The sequence below is a fragment of the Pagrus pagrus genome (genome assembly GCF_965226575.1).
Source record: "Pagrus pagrus genome assembly, chromosome: 2".
Taxonomy (NCBI): domain Eukaryota; kingdom Metazoa; phylum Chordata; class Actinopteri; order Spariformes; family Sparidae; genus Pagrus; species Pagrus pagrus.
In genome coordinates, this window is record NC_140186.1 from 6,138,629 (window position 1) to 6,164,113 (window position 25,485).

The 25,485-nt window shown below is 43.9% G+C and overlaps 2 protein-coding genes across 4 annotated transcripts; one reads left to right on the plus strand and one right to left on the minus strand.

Annotated features, from left to right (window-relative positions):
* Positions 1-3,085: 3,085 nt before the first annotated feature.
* On the plus strand, positions 3,086-21,695 carry LOC311249873 (lysophosphatidic acid receptor 2-like). 3 transcript variants are annotated; one of them, XM_084341231.1, is made up of 5 exons: positions 3,086-3,533; positions 10,881-11,381; positions 12,351-12,845; positions 15,044-15,303; positions 19,646-21,695. In XM_084341231.1, exons 2-5 carry the CDS (start codon positions 11,126-11,128, stop codon positions 19,748-19,750), a joined length of 1,116 nt encoding a protein of 371 aa, XP_084197357.1. In that variant the 5' UTR covers positions 3,086-3,533; positions 10,881-11,125; the 3' UTR covers positions 19,751-21,695. The 3 variants fall into 3 exon arrangements, with proteins under 3 accessions (XP_084197357.1, XP_084197358.1, XP_084197359.1); XM_084341232.1 differs by lacking the exon at positions 3,086-3,533 and adding an exon at positions 4,769-4,823; XM_084341233.1 differs by lacking the exon at positions 3,086-3,533 and adding an exon at positions 10,711-10,787.
* Positions 21,314-23,622, minus strand: LOC311272879 (uncharacterized protein; the record flags this gene model as incomplete). Its single annotated transcript, XM_084379615.1, has 2 exons — positions 21,314-22,291; positions 23,532-23,622. The coding sequence occupies 2 exons, from the start codon at positions 23,620-23,622 to the stop codon at positions 21,900-21,902; spliced, it is 483 nt and encodes a 160-aa protein (XP_084235741.1). The 3' UTR covers positions 21,314-21,899.
* Between the last annotated feature and the right edge of the window lie 1,863 nt (positions 23,623-25,485).

Here is a 25,485-nt window from a genome sequence, read left to right on the forward strand (position 1 = left end):
GACGTACCCTGCCGTGTAGCAGCTGTTCAATGTGCACTCACACAAACAAACCTGCCATAAAATATAACTCATGCTGCCATAATAACACATTTCAACCCTTCGGTGTGATATTACATGTCTGTCCTGCTGGTGACCCCTGGCCCGGTGGGGGTATTGCGCCCCAACACGCCACATTTGTCGGGCCGCGTTTCGATGACAAACAGGTGTTGAAGGCGTGGAGGGCAATCAGCATCTTCGTCGCCATGGCGGCAGGGCGCGCAGCTGTCCGTGACGCTGAGAGGAAATCGGGGAGCGGAGAGAGGCCCTCCATGCGACAAACTGGAAACTATGACCGCTGGAGCACACCGAGGCTGCACGCTCAGACGCACGGCAGCCGCCCAGCGAGGGGAGCTGAATGTACACGTTGAACAAACACGCCTGTCACATCGCTCACACGCTAACATCCACACGCCCGGCCTCTTTGTATAAACAGGAAAGACCATCCACTCCTTCCTCGGCCCTGCTTCTTCACTCTCGCTCCTTCTCATCGTTCTGTTATTTCCTCCTCATCTCCGCTCGTTTTCATTATGAGACAGCAGTTTGAGGTTCAATAAATCCTTATTGCAGCGATATCAAGTGCAAACATCCTAAACTGTAGTCCTGCACCAAATTATGGAGTACAAACAAGATAAGCAGCTTCTTTTTTTGTTCCTGACGTCATGTGATGACAGCCTCTCTGGATTGTGTCCTGTCACCGGGGTGGTGAGCTCGTGCCCTCGTCTCCTGAATTAAACATGAGAGCCTGAGAGCCTATTGTTGCTGGAGGTTGGTGGTGGTGTTTGTTTCTGTGGCTCGCAGTGTCATTGTTGTACTGTACGAGGGGCAGATTTGGTCGTGATGAGGATGGAGACGAGGTCAGAAAGCCTGATGACTGAACGCTTCAAAGGTAAAGATCTTAGACCTTCAGCGTTTTCAGTTTTTCCCCATGGTATCGAACGCGGTATTGATGTTTTTCAAGGTACTGTATCGAAGTTAGAAACTCTGGTATCCGATTATGGGGCTGACACTCTGTTTTTTTCCGATTATCTGTATCTGTGAGTTTTCTGTCAGATCGCCGCTAAAATACGCTAATTTGAAAATATGCTTCTTTCAATGCAGCATCGTCTCACACAGCTTCGCCCCACAACAATATCTGATCTCAACTAATCGCCTGTAAACTCTGGATAACCTGAGTCTGCAAACTAGTAACTGAACGTGCCGAATAAAGTGGGAGGGAAGTAGCAGAAAAAGGAAAATACTCAAGTAAAGTACCTCAAAATTGTACTTAATAACAGTACTTGAGTAAACTGTGTTTAGGTTTATTTCATCACTGGTTGTTTCCAGATTTTCATGTTCACTGCAAACTGATATCTGTGCCAAATATCTATTTTCAGTCTGCTCGATTTCTAATAATCGGTATCAGTATCGGCCCAGAAGAAGCCGAATGGGTCGACCCCGACCTCCGAGACCCCAAAGTAACGAGTACAGTTTCTGTTTTAACAGTAAAACGAGAAAAAATTTCAAATTAAACCCAAAGATTCAGCTTCAGAGGGAGAATACAGTATTTGCATAAGGACGATGTGCTGAATTGTGTTTCTTAATTAATTTATTCGATGCAGAAAACTGAAGGGACTCGAACCATTAAATGGATTAGTTCAGCCTCATGACAAAAGGAGAGCAGAAGATGCAGCTGCTCAGTGGAGACTTAAAGAAACCTGTAATGGACAGTGGTGGAAAAAAACCACACAGCTTAATTATAATTCTGTAGTGTGGGCACTTTAAGTGGTTGTTTTGGCTTCAAGACTTCACTTACCCTCTGTTAGTTTATTTTAAAGCAGTTGTGTCATGTTGAGGTATTCAAGCTATTTCCCTTCATTCAAATAGTGGACAGTTAAAAAAGGTGACAGGAAACACGGGGGGAGAGAAACAGTGTCCACAGCTGGAGTCCAGCCACAGATGTTGTATATATGTGTTGTCAGTGACCTCGGTCTATTTTTCCCTTCATGTCATTTGTTTGTCTCTGGATTACGATTATTACAGCTCCCATACTTACAGGACGTAATGAGCAATAATTAGACAGAGAGCTGAATTTCCCAAGTCAAAAATGTTTCAGTTTGTCGTAAGTAAAGTCAAATATCATCTAGTTCTGTGTTAAACCTCTCAGTGAGCCTCATCGCCTCGCTCAACACGCGTCGCCGACACCAACACGGCGAAGAAAAGGTATCAGGACCAGAAACAGAGAACTGAATGAATGTTTGTTGACGATGTCCTCCAGCACAGCAGCCCTGCAGTGCATCCTGTCATCGGACGGTTGTACAGTTCACACTGTGTCACACTGTTGACTCAACTCCATGACAGATATCTGAGGCTGTGAATAGTGGTGGCTTTGTGTTGAACTGCAGTAAATTCAAACCTTTCCCACGTTTATTTACACTCACAAGTGGGCAGAGAAACAATGCGGTGACTAATGATTATTGTCCTTATTGCTTAGTTTATAAAACAAGAACAATAGCTCGTTATGTCTTTGAGTTGCCTTTTTTGTAAAATCAAAAGTCTAAAATACAAAAATATGAGGAGAATAATGGCAAATCCTCATCAGGAGATGAGAAAAATAGATGTTTGAGTCTCATCCGAGCTCGTTGGGGCATCCCAAGACACAAACTGGGAGTGAGACTCAAAAATATTCTTCTTCTTTTCTTTTTCTTCTTCACACATAGGACCCTTTAAAAACATTTCTTTCAACATGTCATGTTGTTCCTCACTTGAGTCGGGGCTCTGAGGACAGAGGATGTAGTCCAGCTCACTGAGCTAACTGTGCTTTTCGCTCAACATAAATCAAAATGATTTAGATTTCAGATTTGATCCACAGTCCTGTGGTTTGATGACCCTTCACAGATAACGTGGTAACCTCCAGCTAACCTTGGCCATCAATTATTCACCTCCCGCCGCTGTCACATTCATATAAACCCTCCTGGATATCATCACTGCTGCGCTCTCATTGGCTGCTCTGCGCGCCTCGTCAGCCGGCAGGGGGGCAGCTGTGGGCGGCGCGGAGCCGCTCAGGTTGGCAGCAGCGGCGGAGCAGAGAGCTCCAGGCCGCTCCTTTGTGACAGAGAGGCGGCAGCAGCAGCAGCAGCAGGAGGAGGACCGTACCGTGCCGTGCCGTGCCGTGCCGCGCCCTTTGTGCTCCTCCTGGGACTCACCGCGCGGATCATTGCGCACAGGTAACAACCGGAAGAGACGGGAAGAAAGTCCCAACACAGGTGACCGACACTGCGCACCAAGTTTTTCTGTGAGGAGGAGAGGAGACGCCGGAGTGGAGCTTCTGTAGAAACAGAGAAAAGACGATAATTGCGCTGTAATTTCGTCGCGCTTTTCTTTTTTTTTTTGTTCCACCTTGTGCGCAAGAAAGCGGCGCAGGACGTGACCTCAGGTACGACCGCACATTGTTCTCAACTCGACGAGGACTCTGATCTGGATTTACTTGACAAACGAGTTCACAGATAGAAGAAAAGGTGAGTTCAGAGTGTTTTATTTTTTATTTCTCAGTGTGTGAAACTCCTCTGCTGCGAGTGTGTTTGCGCGTCTTTTTTTTTTTTTTTGTTCCCGTGTTTTGGGGAGTCTGCGCTCCAGTCAGCGCGCTGAGGCATCTGCACCGTCTCAGAGTCTGGACTTCATTACGGCCGGAACATCTTCAGCACCGTCAGTCTGACCGTGCCCTTTTCTCAGAAACGATAACGCAACCAGGCCACTTCTGTCCTCTGAGCACATTTCATCTGTCCTGCCCTCCCTGAGTCCGGGTGTAACCGCAGCACTCATCCAGGGGGCAGACGGGAAGTTATAAAGCGCTTTATGCGTCCAAATAACACGATAAGCTTTTATGGTTCAGATTTTATTTACAACTCAGATGTTGTTGTTTTTTTAAAGTTACCTGTACAGTCCCCTGCAGTAAATCCTGTCATTGTGAAGGTTGTACAGCTCAGCTTGTGTTGACACTGTGTCACACACTGTTGACTCAACTCAACAGTTTTCTGAGGCTGTAAATAGTGGTGGCTTTGTGTTGAACTGCAGTAAATTCAGAACTTTCCCACTTTTATTTACACTCACAAGTGGGCAGAGAAACAATGCGGCGGCTAATGATTATTGTTGTTATTGCTCAGTTTATAAAACAAGAAAACAAAGCTCGTCATGTCTTCAAATTCAAAGTCTAAAATACAAAAATATACAGATTTGAGTGGCAAATCTTCATTAGGAGAATCTGAAACTGGCAGTTTTTGGGGGTATTTGTGCTCAAGAAGTCAAATGGTTACATAATTGTCACAGCAGTTGGTGATTTCATTGTTTGACTGATGACTAATCGACTTATTGTGTCAGCTCTTCATCTCTTACATCCTGTGATGCAGTCCAGTATCATCACTACAGCTGAGTGTCAGAGGTACACGTTTCAATTCAGCTTTATTTATAAACGTTCTGTACTCAGGTAGAAGTACAAATACCTCAAAGTCTTTACTTCCAGGCTCTGAAATGTACTCAATGTCTAAAAGTTAGAAAAGTAACAATCATCCCTCTGAAGGACGTTTCTGTGCACAGCTGACTGAACCTGAGTCTTCGTCACTACCCGCCTTTTCTCCCCGGTCGAGTCTCCCCCTCTGTCTGTTTCCGTCTTGTTGTGTCTTTAACGTCTGCTGTGCGTGATGAGCACTGACAGGGTGAACTCCGTCTGGTGATGGTGGGAAAAGCGGCGTGCAGCGACTGAACCGGGATGAAAACAATCGATGATTCACCTCAAGTGGATTCAAACTAAAGTAAGGATGGTTTTTGAAAGTGTAAGGAGCAGAAAGTGCAGTGGATGTGTTTGAAAAGTTGTCAGAAAAATAGATACTCAAGGAAAGAACAGATGGATGGAAAAAAATGAAAGTATTTTGTACTTCGTCGATAGTTTGGTTCCAGCCGAAGCACCTTTAGTGTAAAACAGGTTCAGTTTTAATCCTGGTTTCTTTTTCTTTGATCGAAACTAAGTTCTGGTGTAGGAATTGTGTTGGCTTCTTTTGTCTGAAGTGAAAGATGTAGAGACGCCATAAACTTGAGTCAGTTTAATGTCTGTTAACGTAAGAAATCATTAGATGTTGCGTCTTTTTAAAAGGGCTTGTTTTGTCCAACCAAATGGTCCAAAACTCAAAAGATGCATGTGTAAATCTTCACATTTGAGAAGCTGGAACTGGAAAATCTTGTTAAAATCAACTTTAACGACTGATAATCAAAGTTGTAGTCAAATATTTTCTGCTGATTTACTGTAAGTGGAGTCATTTGTCGTGTCTGACGTCGAACATGATCGATCCAGATGTGAACAGACGAGTGATGAAGGGAGAAAGACAAGAAATTACCTGGAGGACGAGGGAAAACCCTGACATTATGTACTCGCCGAAACTTACATGTGACCTGATATCATCTAAAATACTTCAGGTAAACCGCCTGCAGGGACGGTTTCATCCTGACTAATAGGATCATCAATGCCAGGGACTTTCTCTGTGCAGTTACCCAGAGCGTACCATCTGCAGCCAGCAGCTTCACCATTAGATTTGACGTCATTCATTTAAAAAATGGTCCCTAATGAAGGTCGATCGGATGAATAGCAACAAAACAGATGTTGTTGTTTGCTCTGCTGCTTTTGATGCTTCACGTCTCTTCCTGAAATAAAAAAAGAAGCCCCTCTCCGGTGGATCGACCTCATTGATGTCTCTTGGAGAGGAAGCGTCTGTGTGATTAAACGGTGATCACTGTGCGGACGACACCCGGTCAGTCCCACCGGTTGCACGTCCAGACTTCACAGCAGGACGGACGCGCTTCAGAGGAGGCAGCTAATTAAAGCCAACGCACCCGGAGAGAGTTCTCCCGCGGGGATGAGCCCAATTTCTGCTTGTACCTGGAATCAGAGGTCACAAACAGCCACTCGCAAACCACCTCCGCTGCTGCATCGGTTTTTCAGTCCCAGCTGTGCGTATGTGGGTGTAAATCTTTCCTGTTGCTGGCTGGAGTTGATGTGCTGAGGCTCCACTTTCAGAGAGGGGAAGGAGGGAGAAGAAGAAGAAGAAGAAGAAGAGGCTCGGGCGTGGCTGCTCTCTGTAATGACGGGTTTGCAATTCAAACTGGTGTTTACTGATTTGGATGGATTCGGCCCAGTCCATTCACACACAAACAGAATCACGATGCATGAAAAACACGCAGTCATGCAAACGCGAGTCGCTCGGAGCCACACAGAGCGAAAGCACCGCGGTGTCCAGAGTCAGGGGGAAGCCGATACTCTGTCAGTTTCTTCTAGAAGGGATACACAGTGAGGTCAGGGTTAGTCATGTATCCAGTCTGAAAATGTGCTGCGCTGGGAACGCTACAGTTAGACATGAGTGTCGTCACGATACTGAAACTTCGATACAATACCCTGAAAAATATCAATATTCAAGACACATCGAGGGCATTAAATTACAGATTTTTATTAAAAGTAATACAAATAAAATACAAATCTGCTCGGCTGGTAGCAGAGAACAGCAGAGAGACTGTGGTTAATTTAAGATAAGATATCACACCTTCGTTTCTAAGAAACGGGAACTATTTCCTCTTTAGATTAGTGCTGTTAAAAATAGTGTGTGAGTGCAGCCGGTTCTTGTGTATCAATACTGCAGAAGCTTTGAGACAAATATTTGGTATCTGTGTATGTATGTGTAGATATTTTTGATAACAACATTAGACTTTGATTGCGAAGCTGCTCTCACGTCTTAAATCAGCGTGTCAAACCCATTTTTGATTTTTTTTTTTTTGTGTGTGTGGGTTTTCAGGGCTGCACAATTAATTTGAAACAGTGTGGAAATTGTGATATAGACATGTGTGATACCCAGATTGCAGAAGCTGCTATGTTATGAAGAAGTACTGAGTTGCTGCAGAGACGCTCCAGTCAACTTCTTGTTTCTCTGGATGGAAACTTGATAAGGGCGCCAACAAATGCCACTTCATCATGACTTTTTTCACCATATCGTGCAGTCCTACGTGTTGTACTCATGAATCTGATGAATGAAATCTGGATGTTCACTTCTATGAAAGCTCATCGTCCTCATTTCGTGCGCACTAGAGACCTCGTCGACTGAGTGGCTACCTTCCGGTCGCGCCCCTCCGCTCACTTGAATGGGAATAAAACGATTGAACAGTGCAGCTCTTCTAGACTTTCCAAATGTTATCGGGTTATCGAGTCATTTTGCAGGGGGTAGTAGTAGTTCGGCTAGCTTGCTGCACACACGGGAGTGGTTTGAATTTCCCCAAACTGTTCAACTCTTCTTTGAAGCATTGTTGTGGTAAGTTTTGAGAAGCAGAGGACTGAACACAGGAGAGAGACGTCTTTTTGCAAGTGGACGCTTCAACCATCAACATGAAATATTTTGACTGAAGGTTGTGAGAACGGCTTCTTGAGGTTTTGCCTTTACACACTCGCACAACCTGAATTTACACATACACATCACCACGATTACGTTCACCTTCTGTGGCTTCAAACCAAGATTAAGACAGGGCTGTTGGTCACATACGCAACAGGAAAACAACTTTAACCAACTTGTTCAGAAATATCTCCGTACCCATATATATTCATATAGGAACCAAGGCTACGTGTCCCGGCTAGCATTCAAGGTCTGACGGGTGATGTAAAGAACGTCACGTGAAGTATTTTCCTACGACGGCATCATTAAGATGAATTGGTAGTCATGTGTCTGGTAACTGCATTATTACAATATGTTTAATTGTTTTACTATATTCTTTCACTTTTTAGCTCAGTTTTGGTCTCCACCAGCTTTTAAGAAACACATCTTCTTCATTAACCGTCATGAACTGCTGTGCAGGTAGTGCCGGTGGTTTCTAGGGCATTTTTGGCTTCTGGAAACGGATGTGATGAGAGCAGGTTTCTGCGGGTATTCTGTGTTTCTGATGGTTCAACATCCTGTTACTGCAGCTGCAGGTGAGCCAAACCTGCAGCTGCATAATCTGTGTTAGGTTTCAAATGTGTGACAAGAATTGTTTAGGATTTAACTACATGTGTGCACACAGGTGAGCAGTGTGCACGCTCTTATTGCTCCTGTGTTTTCAGCCTTTCTGAGCAGCATCCAAGTCTTCAGTCTCTATCTTTATATATTCTTAAGTGTGGCAGTTCAAAGTCTGTAGTTTTGTGACCTTTGGCACAAAAGCTACAGATTGGCATTCACACGACTGCCGTGCAGCTGCTTTAATTGTCTGTTTGCAATGTGCATCGGACCAGACGATCCGAGCCTGTGTTTAGGCCTCAGGGTGAACACTGAAGTGCAACTATTGCAAAGTCAACACCTGTTTTTTTTTTGTGACTACTGATGAAATAACAAACTCTGATCAGCAACAGAAGCCAAAGCTTAATGATGTTAAATGTTTTCTCAAGACAATCAGAACCTATGTGATTAAAAGTGTAGTTAGTTAATTGTATTAGATCGGACTTTTAATGCCAGTTTCGGTTCTTGACAGTTTCTCAAACCTGTGTCATGGAAACATTTTGTTTGGTACCACATGAACTACTGAGGCTCTTCGGCAGCCGGTGGAAAACACAAATGCTGCATTTCCAAATGCCAAAGGATCAAAAAATGTGTTTTGATTACATGCCTTTTTCTTACTTGTGGTGCATGCATTACCCACAATGCAACTTGACTACCAGCACTTCAGTTGGAGAGGAAACGAGGAGCCTGCTGCAGAGGTGTGATAACCTCGATAATTCATACAACACACACATACGCAGAGTGATTCCTGAGCAGCTGGAAACGGTTGAAAAAAAACCCAACAGATTCTTGTGGCTTGACAGACATCAAACACCTCCTGTTCACTGGTACTGATATATTTAGTTTTTTCCGAGATGAAGCGGTACATCTCGGTCTCAGACCGAGCTAGTTTTAGGTCAACTCCAGCTGCCATTTTCTTTATTCTGTGGCCTAACAGGTATATTAGGTCTTCAACGTAACATCGGTTAAAGTTTTGTTATTAATAGGATCTGATGGCGTCAAATAGATTAGATGAATTAGTTGCAAACGCTTTGATTTTGCAAAGACAGTTAAATTGAATGTAAGCTAAAGCATGATGCCCGGAGAGAATTTATCATTCTAGAAGATGAGGCTCGTGAGGCGTTTGAGGTTTCAGTTACCTTACTTGACATCGCAAGTGAGTCTTTGACTACGTGACTCCAACATTGATGCTAACAAAGTGAAAAGGTAAACCGAGGAGTTCACAGTTGTGCGTCCTGGTGTAGGTAGGAAGCAGAGCCGCTGTGTGCACATGACTTTGCTCCGAGGCGGTCAGAGATCAACTAGTGTTTGATGGATGGCTCCTGTCTCTGACGGGGGACGATGGCAATGTGAGAGACAAAACCCTCCAGCGCAACGAGTCCCTCGCTTCCTGCCTGCAAACCACACAGATGAGAATGTTGATTCAGTCACACGTTTGCACACAGACGTACCACAAACGCTTGATTATTATTTGAGGTGATAATATTGTCCTCCGCTGACGGTTAGTTCTTGCGTAGGCTTTCAGTCTCTTGCTACATTTTTTTCCCCCCCCACCTCCCTCAGCTGCTTCGTGCCGTTTCCTTAGTCAAACCCTTTTCTTTCTTGCCGTTGTGTCTCATCCATCATTTCATTCTTAAGCCTCTAAAGTTCTCACTCTCTCCACATTTTTCTGTTTTGGATTTGGCGTCTCTCTCCACACACCCTTGGTAGGAGAGTGGGTCACTGAGGCTCCCTCCCCTCTGCCTGTGTGTGTGTGTGTGTGTGTGTGTGTGTGTGTGTTGTGCATGTTTGGATTGAGATTGAGTTACATAGCTGGATTGTGTAATTGTGAGGTGTGTCTCTGCTGTAGGGAGCCGCTCTGCTGTTTCCATTGTTGGTGAGAGTTGAACTTGGAGCCGGCGGTGCAGTGCGTGTCGTCGTCGTGCTGCGCTGGCTCTTCGCAGGGAAAATGGAGAATGTGTGAGGGAGTGTTGTTGACTCAAAACGCACCATGTGGCTCGTACAAGTTTACCGTAAATAGAGGATTAAAGCGCGTTGTTGTTGGCCACGCTGTCTCGAAGCGAAGGCCGAGTCCTTCCCCGAGCCGTGGTTGGTTTTAATTACAGCTTCATCGCAGTCATAAAGCCTCGCGCGTTCCTGTCGTGACTTGTCAGCCTGTGCAGGTCGTTGGTCTTTGAGCTCAGGAGTAATATGATAATGATGATGACTGCTGCAACTGCTGATCAAGTTTTTCTAGTTTGGATCAAGATTCTTTAACACGACCGCTTCGTGTGTTAAATACTTTCCTTTTTGCATAAAAGCCTGTTTCATAATTACCAAACAGAAACAAAAAACGGTAAAAGTCCTCTGTGTCGGCTACATTTGCTCTTTTTATTTATTTATCTAAGCTCGGTTGGTTTATAATTCATCCTGGTGTGTGTTCAGGGCCTTGAGACACAGAATATTCTGTACCCGGGTTATAAAGTTGACAGTTTGGGCCAGGAATCGAACCACCAACCCTCCAGTTGTTGGGGGACCAATCTTCTTCTTTAACCCTATGAAAACAGACCGCGGGAGATTGTTGTTGATCCTGTTTGAAATAAAAACTATAACAGCTCGAGTGTTTGCAGCAGGAAGCTCAGACTGTTATCTCCGAGCTCATCACTTTGTACGTGCATCATGCCGTGGGATGTACGGTGGAAAAACGGGCGGTGCCGCCATCAGATTGACAAAGAAGTAAACAATAGTACATAACAAAGTGTTGAAATCATGTCATAGGCTTAACAGAAATGATTTGCTGTCTTGAACTAATGTGTCATTTTCCCACAGATTTGCGACCAGCGGATCCAGAGACCCAAACCTCCAGACGGTGAAGGCATCCGACTCCACACTGGATCCCTCCAGTCCTCACCTGTCCAGCTGATGGCATGCAGATCTCCAACCCACCTGAGAGGGCGAGTCTGAATGGCGCCCTAGACCTTCGTCTCTGCCTCCCGTTTGCAACTTCGCTCTTCTCACCGTCTTCTTCAACTCGTCACTGATCCCGCAAAAAAAAACCCGCCGGACGTCTCAACATGGATACGCAGACCGAGGACGAGCCGGGATGCCACTACAACCGCTCGGTCAGGTATTTCTACGAGCAGAGCGGCAAGAACATCAGCGACCACTGGCGCAGACGTGACTACGTGATCGTCACTCTGGGCATGTCCGTGTGCTTCATCGTCATCTTCTCCAACCTTCTGGTCATAGCCGCCATTTTGAAAAACCGACGCTTCCACTTTCCCATCTACTACCTGTTGGGTAACCTGGCTCTGGCAGACCTCTTCTCAGGTACAAGCCTTTTACCTGCTCTCCTCTCATCTATACACCATGTTAGTATAAGTTGTTTTTACTGATGTTAAAGAGAACTTTTGTTTTGAAGGAATCGGACGACTTTCGTCTTTTAGGGTTAGTGCAACACACACACACAAATATGGGAACAGATGTGATAAAAGTGTTGCTTTAATGGAGAGGTGACAGGTGTGGATGCTGGGAAATAACACAGCAGGGTACCTGGACACGTGTACGGTATCCTGCAGTGAAGCCTTCCTGTGACTGAGGGTGTTGTGACTCGCATTGTAGGCGCCTAAGAGGCCGGGATCTGCTTCGCTCATGAGGAGGGAAATGCATCATTTCATGCTGAACGTAGTGCGTGTGTGTGTGTGTGTGTGTGTGTGTGTGTGTCATCATGACAAAATGTGTGCACCTCACACCGCACCATTTATAGGGAGGATTACTACAGAAGCAGTGTTAACCGCTCACACAGGTGTTTATATCCCGTCTGTGGACAGATTTTATCACCATAATAGCGACACAACCTCACAAAGGTGTGTCGTCGAGGCAAGGGTCCTGAAAGTACACATTTATTTTACGTTGTGGATCACTGAGAGCGACAACTAACGCGCCTCAGTTGAACTGGTCGTTAAATGCTCTGATAGCACGTTGCAGGCATCAGATTGAAAACGCCAGCACCACAGAATCAGCAGTATTTTGGGAAGAAGTGGCTCTTTATTTGCAGTACTCATATTCCTCTACACTGACCTCAGTTGGGCCCAAGAATCCCACAACACGCACACACATACATCAACACGTGCAGTGTGTGAAACCAAAACAAAAATTTCAATTGAATCTTGGAGCTGAGTTTCTCTCTGTGTCATCACACTGCCTGCACAGACCTGGAACAGAAACTCGAGAGTTTGTTCCCCTCAGACCTGAAACACAAACATTTCTGGCATTAACCCCTCGCTCTCCTCTTCCCAGGTGTCTCCTACCTCCACTTGATGTTCCACACTGGTCCCTGGACCATCAAGCTGTCTAAGTACCAGTGGTTTGTGCGACAGGGGCTGATCGACACCAGCCTGACGGCTTCGGTCCTCAACCTCCTGGCCGTGGCCGTGGAGCGCCACCAAACCATCTTCAACATGCAGCTGCACAGTAAGATGAGCACGCGGCGTGTTTTCATCATCATGCTGTTCATCTGGGTGGTGGCCATCATCATGGGCCTGGTTCCCACCATGGGCTGGCACTGCCTGTGCAACCTGAGAGAGTGCTCCACCATGGCGCCGCTGTACAGCCGCAGCTACCTGGTGTTCTGGGGACTTCTCAACCTGCTGACGTTCAGCATCATGGTGGCCGTCTACACCCGGATCTTTCTCTACGTGAAGCACAAGAGCAAGCAGATGTCGCAGCACACCACCCAGATGAGACACAGAGAGACGGTGTTCAACCTGATGAAGACCGTCTCCATGATCCTGGGTGAGGAACACCTACTTTATTTTTGACAAATCAGTTTCTTTAAACCTTGACCCTGTAGTCTACTGCAAGTACAAACAACTGAGCACGACATTCAGCTCATTTAAAGTCATTTATAACAAAGGAAATCCAGTCAGAGTTGTCCGTCCTGCAGCATTAATCTTTGCCGTTAACAATGACTCAGATGTTGCAGAAACTGCCTCTGGAGGAATAACCGGCTCGGGAAAACATCTCCTTCATGTGGGCACAGTTTGGCATCAGGAAACACGGCACAAACTAGTCACAGACGTAAGAGAGAATGGAAGTGATGACAGAAGTGTTGACTAATATCACAGCTCGTACTGGAAACATCACGCAGTTGAGATAAAAAGTAGAATTTTGTATCTTTATCGAGCGTTAAAGTTCACTCTTGATCTTTGAAACAGTTGTTTGGCTAAAAGAAAGTAAGTCTCATCTCACAGCCATCATAAGCAGATGGAAATACTGTGTAATATCTCTTATTTTGAAAGTCCTGAAGAATGAGAAGCCGCTTATTTTCATTTAACGTACGTTCTTTAAGAAGACCTTGTTCATTGTAAACTGGTTTGGCCCTTCTTGGTCTTCTTCCAGCATGAAACGACAACATTTGGTGTTTGGGGTCGTAAGATCTGCTCATCTTTTAAACAATACATGGTTCATTTATAGCAGCCTCTCTCAAAGAGCGAACGGTGGTTAAACTGCCGTTGGTGTGAAAGAGTTTGAGAAACGCTGACATATAGTAAATATTTGTGAATAACTAAGCAACAGTCAAAAACTCGTCTTATCTGCCTCTTCTGGGCCGTGCAGCTGTGGTTTGATCAGATATCAGCATGCGCCTCTGTTAATCTGAAGCCATCTTCTTGCAGAGACGCTGCGACATGCTCGAAATCACAAGCGAACCACAGAAATATCTGATTGAAAATTATTCTGCTGATCTCATGCTGCTCATTTTGCACATTGTGCAAGAGATCCGGGCGTTTTTTAAGGGACACGCTCGCCTGAGTCTTCAACGAAACGACAACGCAGACAGCCTCACACATATGAGTGCTCATGCAAGCCGGCATGCAGGCTCCTCTCTTCGCTTGTCTGTACTTGTAAAAACAGACTTTACAGACTTGACTCCCCCCAACACACACACACACACACACACACACACAGGTTCACTCCTTCTCCCGCCGATTCCTCCCTGTTTTCTGCTGAACTGGCCGTGCTCCCTCGCTCCTCTGCTGTCTTTCCCAGCCTCCCCTTCTTCTCAGGCTCTCTCGCATTTTGAACTTTCAATTAAATTCCTCCAAGTTTTCAAAATGTTACTTGTCTCTCCGTCGCTCAGCAGCCGGGATTCAGCACCTCTGGCATGTGAGGAGACCTGAGCATGCCCTGACAGGGAGCCGCATAGCTGAGTTACTGTGACAGAAAACAGCCTCTCTCTGCCCGTATGACACCAGAGTGAGTGCGTGTAGTCTTGTCCTCCCGTGCATGTGAGGACTAACTTGTGTGTTTGACCCTGAGAGTGTGGACGTTTTTGTCAAGTGGGGACATCTCGGCTGTTCCTCACGTCCTCACGTTGCCACATTTTGAGGGTTCAGCTCTGGTTTTAGGTTTGAAGATAAAGTTGCATGTTAAAGGTTATGGTTAGGGGCTGAGGTATGCATTGCACAGTGTGTGTGTGTGTGTGTGTGTGTGTGTGTGTGTGTGTGTGTGTGTGTGTGTGTGAGAGTGTGTGTTACCACATAGTTTTCACATTTCCGCCTGTAGCTTGTATGTGCGCATGTGTTAGCGCTGAACGTGCTGCGAATGTGTGTGCATAATGAATTCCTGCGCAGCCTAATCGAGTATTATGATAATGAAATCTGATCATACAGACTAAACCCAGTCCACACGCTGACATGTTGTGTGTGTGTGTCTGTGTGCGTGTGTTTGCGTGTGTGTGTGTGTGTGTGTGTGTGTGCGTGTGTGCACATTGTCTACAGAGGAATTTACAGTACATGCCCCGTCTCCCTCAGCTCCCCCCTACTTCTTCACATTCTTTACAACTCTGTCTGCTCATTTTCTTTCCTCTTCGCAACTCCTCTTTTTATCTGAGACTTTCTAATGTTATTACAAGTCTTCTAATGACCTCATGTACCCTTGATCTCCCTCTCCCTCCCCTCGCCACCCTCTCTATCCCCCCCCCCCCCTAACAGGTTGTTTTGTGATCTGCTGGACGCCCGGCCTGGTGGTGCTGCTGCTCGACGGCCTGCACTGCGACAGCTGCCAGGTGCTGCGCTACGAGAAGTACTGCCTGGTGCTGGCCGAGTGCAACTCCTTCGTCAACCCCATCATCTACTCCTTCAGGGACAAAGACATGAGGAGGACCTTCAAGGAGATCCTGTGCTTCCTGTGCCGGCGGGACAGCAGCAACACGGGCAGCTCCGGAGTTCACTTTAACACCCTGGAGCACGAGGTACATTCTGACAGCAACGGAGCCGACGACAGCAATCACAAACAAAACAGCCACTCGCACTGAGGACTGTTAGAGATAAACCCCTGAAAAACACACGACGTACGACCTTGACAGCCGCTAGAGAATCAGCTTTACAGTAATGCAAGGACAAACAAGTACAAAGCAAAAGTAAAAACATCCATCTGCCAGTCAGATTCAAAGAAAACCACTCCATCGTTACAGGTCAAACAGCTATAATTGATATTTTTTACTTTATTAGCATATCAAATAAGTTTTGAAAATAATTAGACATGTGAAAGCTGTAGCTTCCCGTCAGCTTTAAGGAGTTTTTTAGTGAGTTTCAGCTCGATTTTCAGCTTTATAGCATTCAACTGTTTCGGTTCACTCTCACCATTCTCATAGTTTTCAGCTATGGCTTTTTTCAGGGATAAAGCTCTGAACGCCCCGTATACACGGCCAAACAGCAGACAGACGCAGTTAGCAAGTAGCTGCTGAACATAAACCCCTTTGTCCTCAGCGTGAATGCGTACAGTCAGCAGTCACTCCCAGGTCAAATGACTCTGCATATTGGGTATTGATCGTCTCCACCCCAGATCACCCGGGTGAACATGCTAATACTCGTCACTCCTTAGGCGCGATGCTATGACTCACGTTGAAGTTAAGGCTGAACCTCCTCTGGATGTATTCTGTCGAGGTATATAGACGGACGTGTCAGTATTTTTCTGTTGCTTCCACTAATCCCTGTTATTCTGGATTCGTGATGATGAACGGAGATGGTAGAGACCAAACCCAGAGCTTAAACAGACTGAACGTTGGTGTTACATTTGTGAGGTGGAGACAAATGCGACTCCAAATGAGTGATAACGTGCTCGTTGTAACTGCTGGATGTGTAAATAAGCAACTGTAGGCTTTAAAACTTTTATCATATCAACTTAATGAGGATATGTGTGATCGCAACGTGTTTCCGCTGCCCCCAGATGGCCAAAACAGTCAGTTATTGCAGGTTAGCAGCCCATTTGTGTTTCTTTAGTTAGACTCTGAGCCGAGGTTTTCACACTCAGTGGAGCGTCTCATTTATTGTAAGGTGCAGCGAATCAACAGGAAACACAAAACCTTTTTTTTAATATGTGCAGGGACATAAAATCCAGTTGAAAAACAGGTTTAAACACTTTGCACACTTCCCACGTCACTACAGACTTGTGAGGCTTGCCTATTAAAACAGGATTGCACCTGATGATTCACTAATGAGAGCAGATCCACTGACGGCAGCCTGGACTACACACATCTGTAATTACATGAAAATGTGGTGATTTATTGTTTGAAAGCGACTTAACCCATGTGTGTCTCACTCGGTCGCTGCTTCAACCGGATATCAACAAACGCCTCTGCTTTTTAAGTGCTCTGTGTGTCTTCCTGTGTGCATAGTAACACTGTTGGATATGAAACCTCCAACTATTAACTCTGCTGTGCTGCAGCGTCACTGTGTGTGAACATGAACATACTGTATGTACCGACTCGTTAATGCTGCATCGCTTCAGCCCGCAGTCGCCTGATGCTTATTTGACTGATGTGACATCGCTGCTTACAATGTGAACACATGTTGCTGAGCTCTGTGCTGCCTGAAAACAAAAATGCATGTACTGTACATGAATTAATGGAGAAACAAAGGGAGAGAGGCTGCAGAGAGGCCAAACACACGCAACACTGTGAGCCTGTAGCTGACACGCGCAAGAAAGAGCACCGACACTGCGGTTACAGATCTGGTTATAGATTGCAGCTAGGTGCCGGTTGCCCGAGACGTATTATCTAACACTGCCACGACCGTCGAGCAGAGATTATTATCATTGCCTTTCCTTATTTCAGTTCCTGTCACACACTTTGAGCCACACTCGCTCCGACCTGATTGGCTGTTTTGTGTCTCAAATCCTAATAATTTGTCTTTGTTTGCTGGTAACTTCTCTTCAAGATACAGTTTGTTGTGCGCAGATCGTCTCAGGATGCGCTCGTCGAGCAGAATCACGACACACACGTAACTCCATACATTTGATCCGGCCACGATGTCAAAATTTCCATGAGTCAGACTTAAGCAAAAACATCCCCCGGTGACCTCAGTCGACCTCATCTAATCTCGTAAACGGAGGCCTTAATGGTCAAACTGCTTCGAACTATAAACAGGTTTCTGTGCTGGAAATACCCGGCCGTCTTATGCAATCGTCACTGAGTTTACAGCGCTAACGTTTCTGTGTTCTCCGTGCCGTTAATGTGTGTGCGTGTGTTAGATTGCGTGCTCGTCTTGTACAGTCTCAAACCGGGTCCAGATGTGTTCTTGTGGTTGGACTGGGTCATGCTCCTCGCCACATTTCCTCTGACTTGTTACTCTGGCATGTGTGCACGCTGGAGATGTTGCACCCTGTCATTCTCTCTCTTACACACACACACACACACACACACGAACCCTGTTATTGCTGCAAGCAGGAAGTGTAGTCATATGTGTGTGTGTGTGTGTGTGTGTGTGTGTGTGTGTGTGGCCTCGTGTGCGCACAGAAAAACGTCGCTTTACACATTTATTGATGGTGACGTGCAGATTACAGAGGCAGGGAGAGGGCCGGGGCACATTTGCATCTGCTCTCGCCGTGTGTTGGTGGTAAAATACGCAGCGAGTCACGCAAATTAAAAAGGAATTCAGTCATTTGCGGATAATTACAAATCGTTTACTGTAAGTACTCTGAAAGGGGAATACTATTACCAGAAGCTATTAAAGGGATATTCAAACTATATTCTTTGTCTTCAGATTTCAGATGCAGGCGAACTGTTTGTATTGTTCAGAAACATTTTCACATTATTTTACCGTCTATTTTTGTACAATTGTTCCAACTCATATGAATAAATGCATTAATCTGCCCACACCTGTGATTTGTTTGGTCATGTCTGTCTGTCTGTCTGCTCTGTCTGCCTTTCAGCATGACTGCTTCTTTGTGATAACCGGTGATATTCACATTCGGATGAACGTGTTTTTTCAAATCTTTTTCCTCTCTTTGTTGCTAGTTTGGACACGACTAACCCATTTTCTCTTCTTTCCTTTTTCACTTCCCGTCTCTTCTTGCTACACCTAATCCCCCGTTCCTTCTTTTTTTCCCCCTCCCTCACCTCACCTCACCTCTTTTTTTTAATTTAATTTTTATGAGTACATACAGACAAAAGACACACAGTACAAACCACACAGCAACAATAACAACAACGAAACACAGACATTTCACAACAACATCACATAAAGGGGAAATATACAGTGCGTGCCAAGTGTGATTTCAGATCATATAAGACACACAGAACAAGAGAGAGAACACAGACACATTTAACTACTTTTGAAGTCCTTCAGAATAACATTTGTGATGATAATAGGCGCTTCCGCACCTGGTTCCAAGTGTCTCTGATCCTGAACCCAGTGTCATTCAACGTGTCTGCCACCCGCTCCATACCCAGGAGGTTAAAAAATTCAGAGACCCACTCCTCCAATGAAAAACATCTTGGTCTATGAACTTTCCAGTTCATCAGAATAATTCGCTTCACAGCCAAAAAGGCCAAACCAGTCATCCTCGTTTGTTCCTTCGTTTTCAGCTGAGCCGCTCTGCGTCCCAACAGACACACAGCTGGACATGGTACAATCTCAACATCAGCAAACCTTGAAATTAATTTACAGACTTCTGTCCAAAAACATTTAATTATAGGACACTGCCACAACATATGAACCAGCGTTCCCACTTGTCCGCAGTTACGCCAACAAAGGTTCGAAACACTGGGATCTATGTTTTTAAGTCTAGAGGGAGTGATGTACGCTCTATGGAGGATTTTCAATTGGATTACTCTACCTCTGACTGACTTTGAAATAGCTTTAAAATCACGCCAGATGTATTCCCACTCTGCAGATGTGAATTTGACCCCTAAGTCAAATTCCCATTGTGACTGGGTTCTTATGTTAGGGTTTGCAGAGGAGTGAAGCAAAAGCTTATACAGACCTGAGACTGCTCCTCTGTTTGATATTAAGGATCGAAGTTTTTTGTCTATCTCATAATTATAATCAAAATATTCCTTGGGGAATTTGGAAATAATTGATTTTAACTGGACATACTGAAAAAAACAATTTTTGTTTAAATCATATCTTTTTCCGAGTTCCCCAAACGGGAGAATTTCTTTGTTCTCTACAATTTGAGAAATGTCAGTGATGTTATGATTATACCACACAGCATTAAACAATGGATTCCCAGCTGCCTTAAAGGCAGTATTATACCACCTCACCTCTACTCTTGCCTCATTTTCTTATCCGTCTCTCCACCTCTGTCTGTAGAACTATAAGTCTCGTACCGCCGAGCCGTTGGAGAGGAGCAACGGGAGGCCCCTCATCCACGAAGGCTCAGAAGACCCGCCTGTCTCTTCTGAGAAGTGGAATTAACTCAAATAAACGTTCAACATACTCCAGACATGCAGACACAAACTTTAACGCTGGAATCTACCGATCTGCGTAAGCTCACATAAACAGTCCTGAAGACCTGTTTCTCCTCAGCCTGCAGGGGTCAAAAACTGTTTATTCTGTTTAAAAACTTGAGATTTTTTTTTTTTTTTTTTACCTCGATGGATATTCTGCATGTGTCTGAAGCTAAGCTAGAAGAAGAAGAAGAAGAAGTGAGCGGCCAACATGATGGTGGACGTATCTTCTGATAAACCAAGTGGCTCATTTGCGCTCCTGCAGCAGACACATGGAGGCGAACCGTCCATAACTGGGACATTTAAACGACATGGGGGGGTGGGGGACACTTCCTGTTTGGACATACATGAACCAGCAGGTTTCTCTAAACAGATGCTGGAAGAAGAAGAAGCAGAACAACTGGGACATGTCGACAGCGTGTGTGGAAGGGATGACTGAAAATGTCGCAACGCAGAAATATGTGCTCTGTCGAGGGCCGTGAGTAATGGATTCTGCTAAAGATGACTCTGCTATTGACCTCATGATGGATTAATGTGTGTGTGTGAGTTAATTGGGACGCCTCGCTGAGACTAACGCAGCCTGATACAGGAGTCCTTTAATAAATCCTCCCTTCATGGAGGTCATGCTGTTGAATCTGCTTCAACTTTGTGGTTATTTTGCACAATCATGTTGATGTTAGAGATGTTACTGTTATCTCACCTACTTTCATTCATAAAAATGGAATGGACAAAATAATAGAAACGCCTCAAAATAGAGTACATTCCCCAAAATGATCGTCTCTTAAAGCAGTTTCAACATTAAAACCATCATGAAAGGAGGATTTATTGCAGGACAGTTGTATCAGGCTGCGTTAGCATTAGCGTGGCGCAGCTAATAAACTAGAAACAGCGTGTACATATACTGAACCACTGGAGATGTGATGTCACCAGGGTTCATTTTAAGGGACGACAGACAAGTTTCAGTTGAAGGCTCCTGAGCTGCATTTTGTCATACAGAGTGGTGTGTGATCTTAACCGGATGGACAAAATAATAGAAACACCTGTCGGTATAAAGCAGTGCAGCAAAATTACGTATATCCTCCAAAATGGCCAAACAGTTGAATCAACACGTCCCTTTCAATATTCAAATTCAATAATATAACCTCCATGAAGGATCTGTGGCAGGACTGTTGATTTACACTGCATTAGTAGTTTTTTAGCTAGGTGTACCTAATGAATGGGCAACTAAGTGTACATGTGTTACTGGAAATAATCTGTTGAATGTCAGAGCGAACACACATCCTGACTTGTATAAATGAATGGATGAGATCATGTCGGTGCCTTAACGCAGTGTCAGTTATGATCCTCTGCTGCAGTTTTTCAACTCATCGTGAACAGTTTCCAGACGGACGCTATAAGCTGTTCCTTGTTTTTTGTTATATATATTTTTTTTGTGTTTTTGTTTTGGTCACCGTGTGTTGCCGTCACTGTGGTGCTTTGCATTGTAAATTGTCGTTGTGCTGGAGTGACATAATATTCATTTGTAAATTTGTTTTTTTGTGATATAAAACTTTATTTATGATCACATTGTAATTGTAGATATTATGTACAGTATTTAGAGGCAACTCAAAAAAAAAAAAGAGAAAGAAAGAAAGGAAACACCTTAAAGGGAAACAGAATGACTGAAATCATTCAAAAATGATCCAGAGCTGTTTGAAAAGGTAACCGCAGGAGAGAGCTGAGCAATAATGAAGCTTTCTGGTGAATGTGTCGATTTGTTGAATATTGACTTAAACTGATGTCACAATCTCTCTCAGATCCGACCATTATGACTGTAGCGCTGTGTTTTGGTTTCCTGTGTCTCATTTTCAGCCGTGATAATATCTGCCTTCAGTAACTGACAGTGACGCCATTAAAAACTTTGAAAACTTGTATCTCTCAGACTCTCCTGTGGCCCGTTTTCTGACATCTTTTCTTTTTGTCTTCCTGCCAAATTCGAGGCTCTTCTCTCTCTCTAAATTGTGTGTTTTCTTTGTGTCATTTTTTTTGGAGAATGGTGGACGAACGGAGGATCTCATGATCTCATCCAGGCTCTTTTCAGCCATGTTTTGCTCCATTGTTTTCTCCCTTTGTGTCCTTCAGGCTCGCAGAGGGAGAGACAACCTCTTTTTAAGTGCAGAGCTTGAAAGTTTCCTCTTCGTCTGCTCTCCTGCTTTCTCCAGCCCTCCTCCGTCCTTCTCCTTCCTCCCTGGTGAAGCGGTCTGAGTCGACCCCTTCCTCATGTTACCAAGAGAGAGCCTCTTCAGCGATATCGGCTCTTTCTTGTCTGTTGGCAGTGAGAATCTCTTCTGGGAAGCCTTCTCCCTCTTGTCCAGGTTCAGTTTATCCAGGATGTTCTTCTTCTTACGTTTCTTATTGGGTAGCGCCCCCTTCAGCCGACTCCAGGCTTTGTTCAGAGGAGTCTTCTTCTTCTTCTTCTTCTGCCAGAAAAAGGTACTTTTGGAGGAGGAGCCACCCATCAGGAGGTGACCTGCAGGAGGGAGAAAACACCTGATAAACATGATAACAGAAGCTGTGGTGAAGGTCGGATTGTTTTTTACAACAAGTACGGACGCAAGGAAACGCCATGAGGAATTAAAAATGTATATAATCATTTGTGTGGTTGGAAAACAGCCTATTTTTCATTTGTAGTTGGGAATTTCATGTTTGAAAAACATTTCTCAAGTTCAGATTTTTGTCAAATTAATAATAAACTATATTCAAGATGTTTAACTATAATTATCATCCAGAAATAGTAAATTTTCTGGCTGATGGTCACATTTTTTGTATGCAGGATGATTCGAGCATCAGTAAGTTACTTGTACTTTTACATTTTGACATGTTCTGTAGTTGTGGCCTTTGATTCTGGACGAATGATGATTGAATAGATCCTCTTCTAAATAAACAACAAGCAAAAATAAGATTTCTTGTACACTGCAACCAGCAAAGGTGTACTTAAAGATAATTGATATAGACTGATGAAAATATCAAACCACAAAACTGCACAGCAATTTGATACCAGTGCACGTTAGCATCAAAATAAGTAACACTTTTGTTAATTATATCATCTTTTATACAAACGGACCCCAATGCAGTGTCACACAAGAGGTTATTAAAAAGAGAAAGGGACACTAGGAACATTTTATATTAAGGGTACAGATGATTTACTGAAAGGAAAACTTCACCTTGAAATTAAAATGCTGTCAGCGTCGCAGCGTTGTCCTAAACAACCGAAGTAGATGGGAACTTGTTAGGAATGTCAGCAAACACCTCATCTGACCCGTCTTTTCAAATCAGTTTGGGTTCTCTGGGCTTCCGTAGACTTGGATTATACCAAATGGACTGTATGAAGCCATTTCATGTTTTGTTGTTGTTTGTTTTAAACCCAAGTCCCCATCTACTTCAGTGGTTTAGGAGAACGCTGCAACGCTGTTTTGCTGTGAAGCTCCAGAAATGTTTTGTTGACTACAAGACTTTCCATCAGCATCGGTGCGAGGAGATAATGACTGAATTTTCATTTTTCGGGGTGAACTGCACCTTTAAGTAATGCTGACAAAACTTTAAACTTAAAACAAATCGGCTGACCGAAATAACACTAAGTAAAGAAAGGATCCAACATCAAAGCTCAGAGGATGTAAGTCTGAGTTTAGAGGGAAAGACGTCTGCTCTTGTTCACACCTCACATACACACAAACACACACACAAACATAAACAAAAATGTGCATACACACCAAATTTTCCTCCGTTGTTGTTCGTGTTCGTCCTCAGTCCTGAGCTGAAAACTGAGTCTGAAGATAAGGAGCCTGTTTCCACCTTTATCATGGTGTGAGATGTGAGATACACCTACGTTGCCTCCATAAGATCCACTGAAGAGCTGGTGCAGCCTCGCTGACGTGAGGAAGAGGACCAACTGGTTCTGTGACATTCTCCTGCTTCAGTTTCTGCTGACTCAGACGGACCCAAACTATTTGGCTCTATAAAGGTCAGTGGACACATGCAGAGCATATATATATTTGTGTACATGGAGACTCCACATGTTGAACAGAAGTTTCAGGTGTGTTTTAAATCTAATGGGCCTGAAAATGAAGCAGCTAAATGGTATTCAGCCATCCTTAATTTCATTATTTACACATTTATTTTTCCTGCTGTGACATGAAAAAAAGGCACAAAAAGTTTCAAAGTTGTTTGATTCACACCAGTGTTTGTACAATCCATCAGAAAAGGCAATATTACAAGAGAAAATAAGTTAAAGGGCCGTTGTCCAGGTGCAGATCACAGTCAGACTAGAGGGCACTGTTGGTCTGCTGGTTACTTTACAGGACTAACGGATGTACGGAGTCATTTTGAAGTAAGCTTTGAATTTCGTTTGTATTTGCTACAGAGGCTGAGAAAACATCAGAAACTATGTAACTTAAGGAAGTTAATTAACAACTACTACCACCAAGATGGAGATACACTGTTCAAATTTAGGAACTGTATTCAAATCTAAATGAAATTAAAATTAACTTGTTACTTATATCGTATTAATTTTTATTAGCAAATATTAGCATTTTTAGCAAATATTAACATTTTAGCTCAATAGCTTCCAGGTCATGTGATCAATTGACTCAAAATCATGTTGGGATCATGTAACTACACTGGCTGCATGAGATACGCCTCTTGTTTTTACTTTTTACATCTCTAAATATTTTTTATTAATTTTTACATGTAAATATTATCATTATCACATTGTCATGATGTATTTTCCAGCTGGCCCAAGACGATGTTTTAAAGAGTTTTGGCTTAAGAAGTCACCCCACAAAGGAAGACTCTTTCAGTTTATCACAAATATTAGCATTAAATCATCATTTTGAGGGTACGTGGTTTTCACTGGGCAGAAAGTGTTTGAATTATGTAACCAGCAACGTAAATGATGTACAGTAGTGGAGTAGAAAGTGCAGTATTTGCCTCTGAGATACAGCGGAGCAGACAAAACTGAAGTTGCATGAAATCCTAATATGTCTACGTCAGCACTTAAGTAAACATACTTACACTTCACCACTGGGTAAGAGCCTGATACTGTGTTTTGTGTGTGTTTGTTTTCAGAATGAGGGAGAGAGACAATGTGAAAAAGGGACAGGAAGAGAGGGACAAAAGGTAAAACAAATAATACATGTGTATTCTGTTAAAATGTATGTATCTGTATAATTGACCTGTTGTTTTGTGTGTTGTCTTCTCACTTCAGAGGGCCCCATGCCTGCCTTTGCCTTGGGCCCCAAATTTCTTAAATCCGCCACTGATGACACCATGGAGAAAATGAGTTTGAATGAAGTTCGGATTCAAACTATACCACCCGGGAATTGTCTCGCTGTGAGGTGATGGAGCTCAGCTTTGTATGAAACCCTGGAATTAGGACAAGTAGAAAATACTTTGCTGATGTTTGTTTATTCATTATAAACCTTCAGTTCGTTAACCCATCCCATCAGTAGAGTCTGTTAAATGACTCTTCTACAACGATTTCATTCACTTCATCCACACAGACAGTTTGTTTGAGCAGAATCTCAGCTATGTACAGGAAAATAATGAATTATGATTATTACTTATTGAAGTTATTGGTTTCATTATAGCTCATAGTGCCTCATTTCTACATCGATTTAGACAACAACATTTGGTCTGCTAAACAATTAATGTCTAATTTCTTAAGAA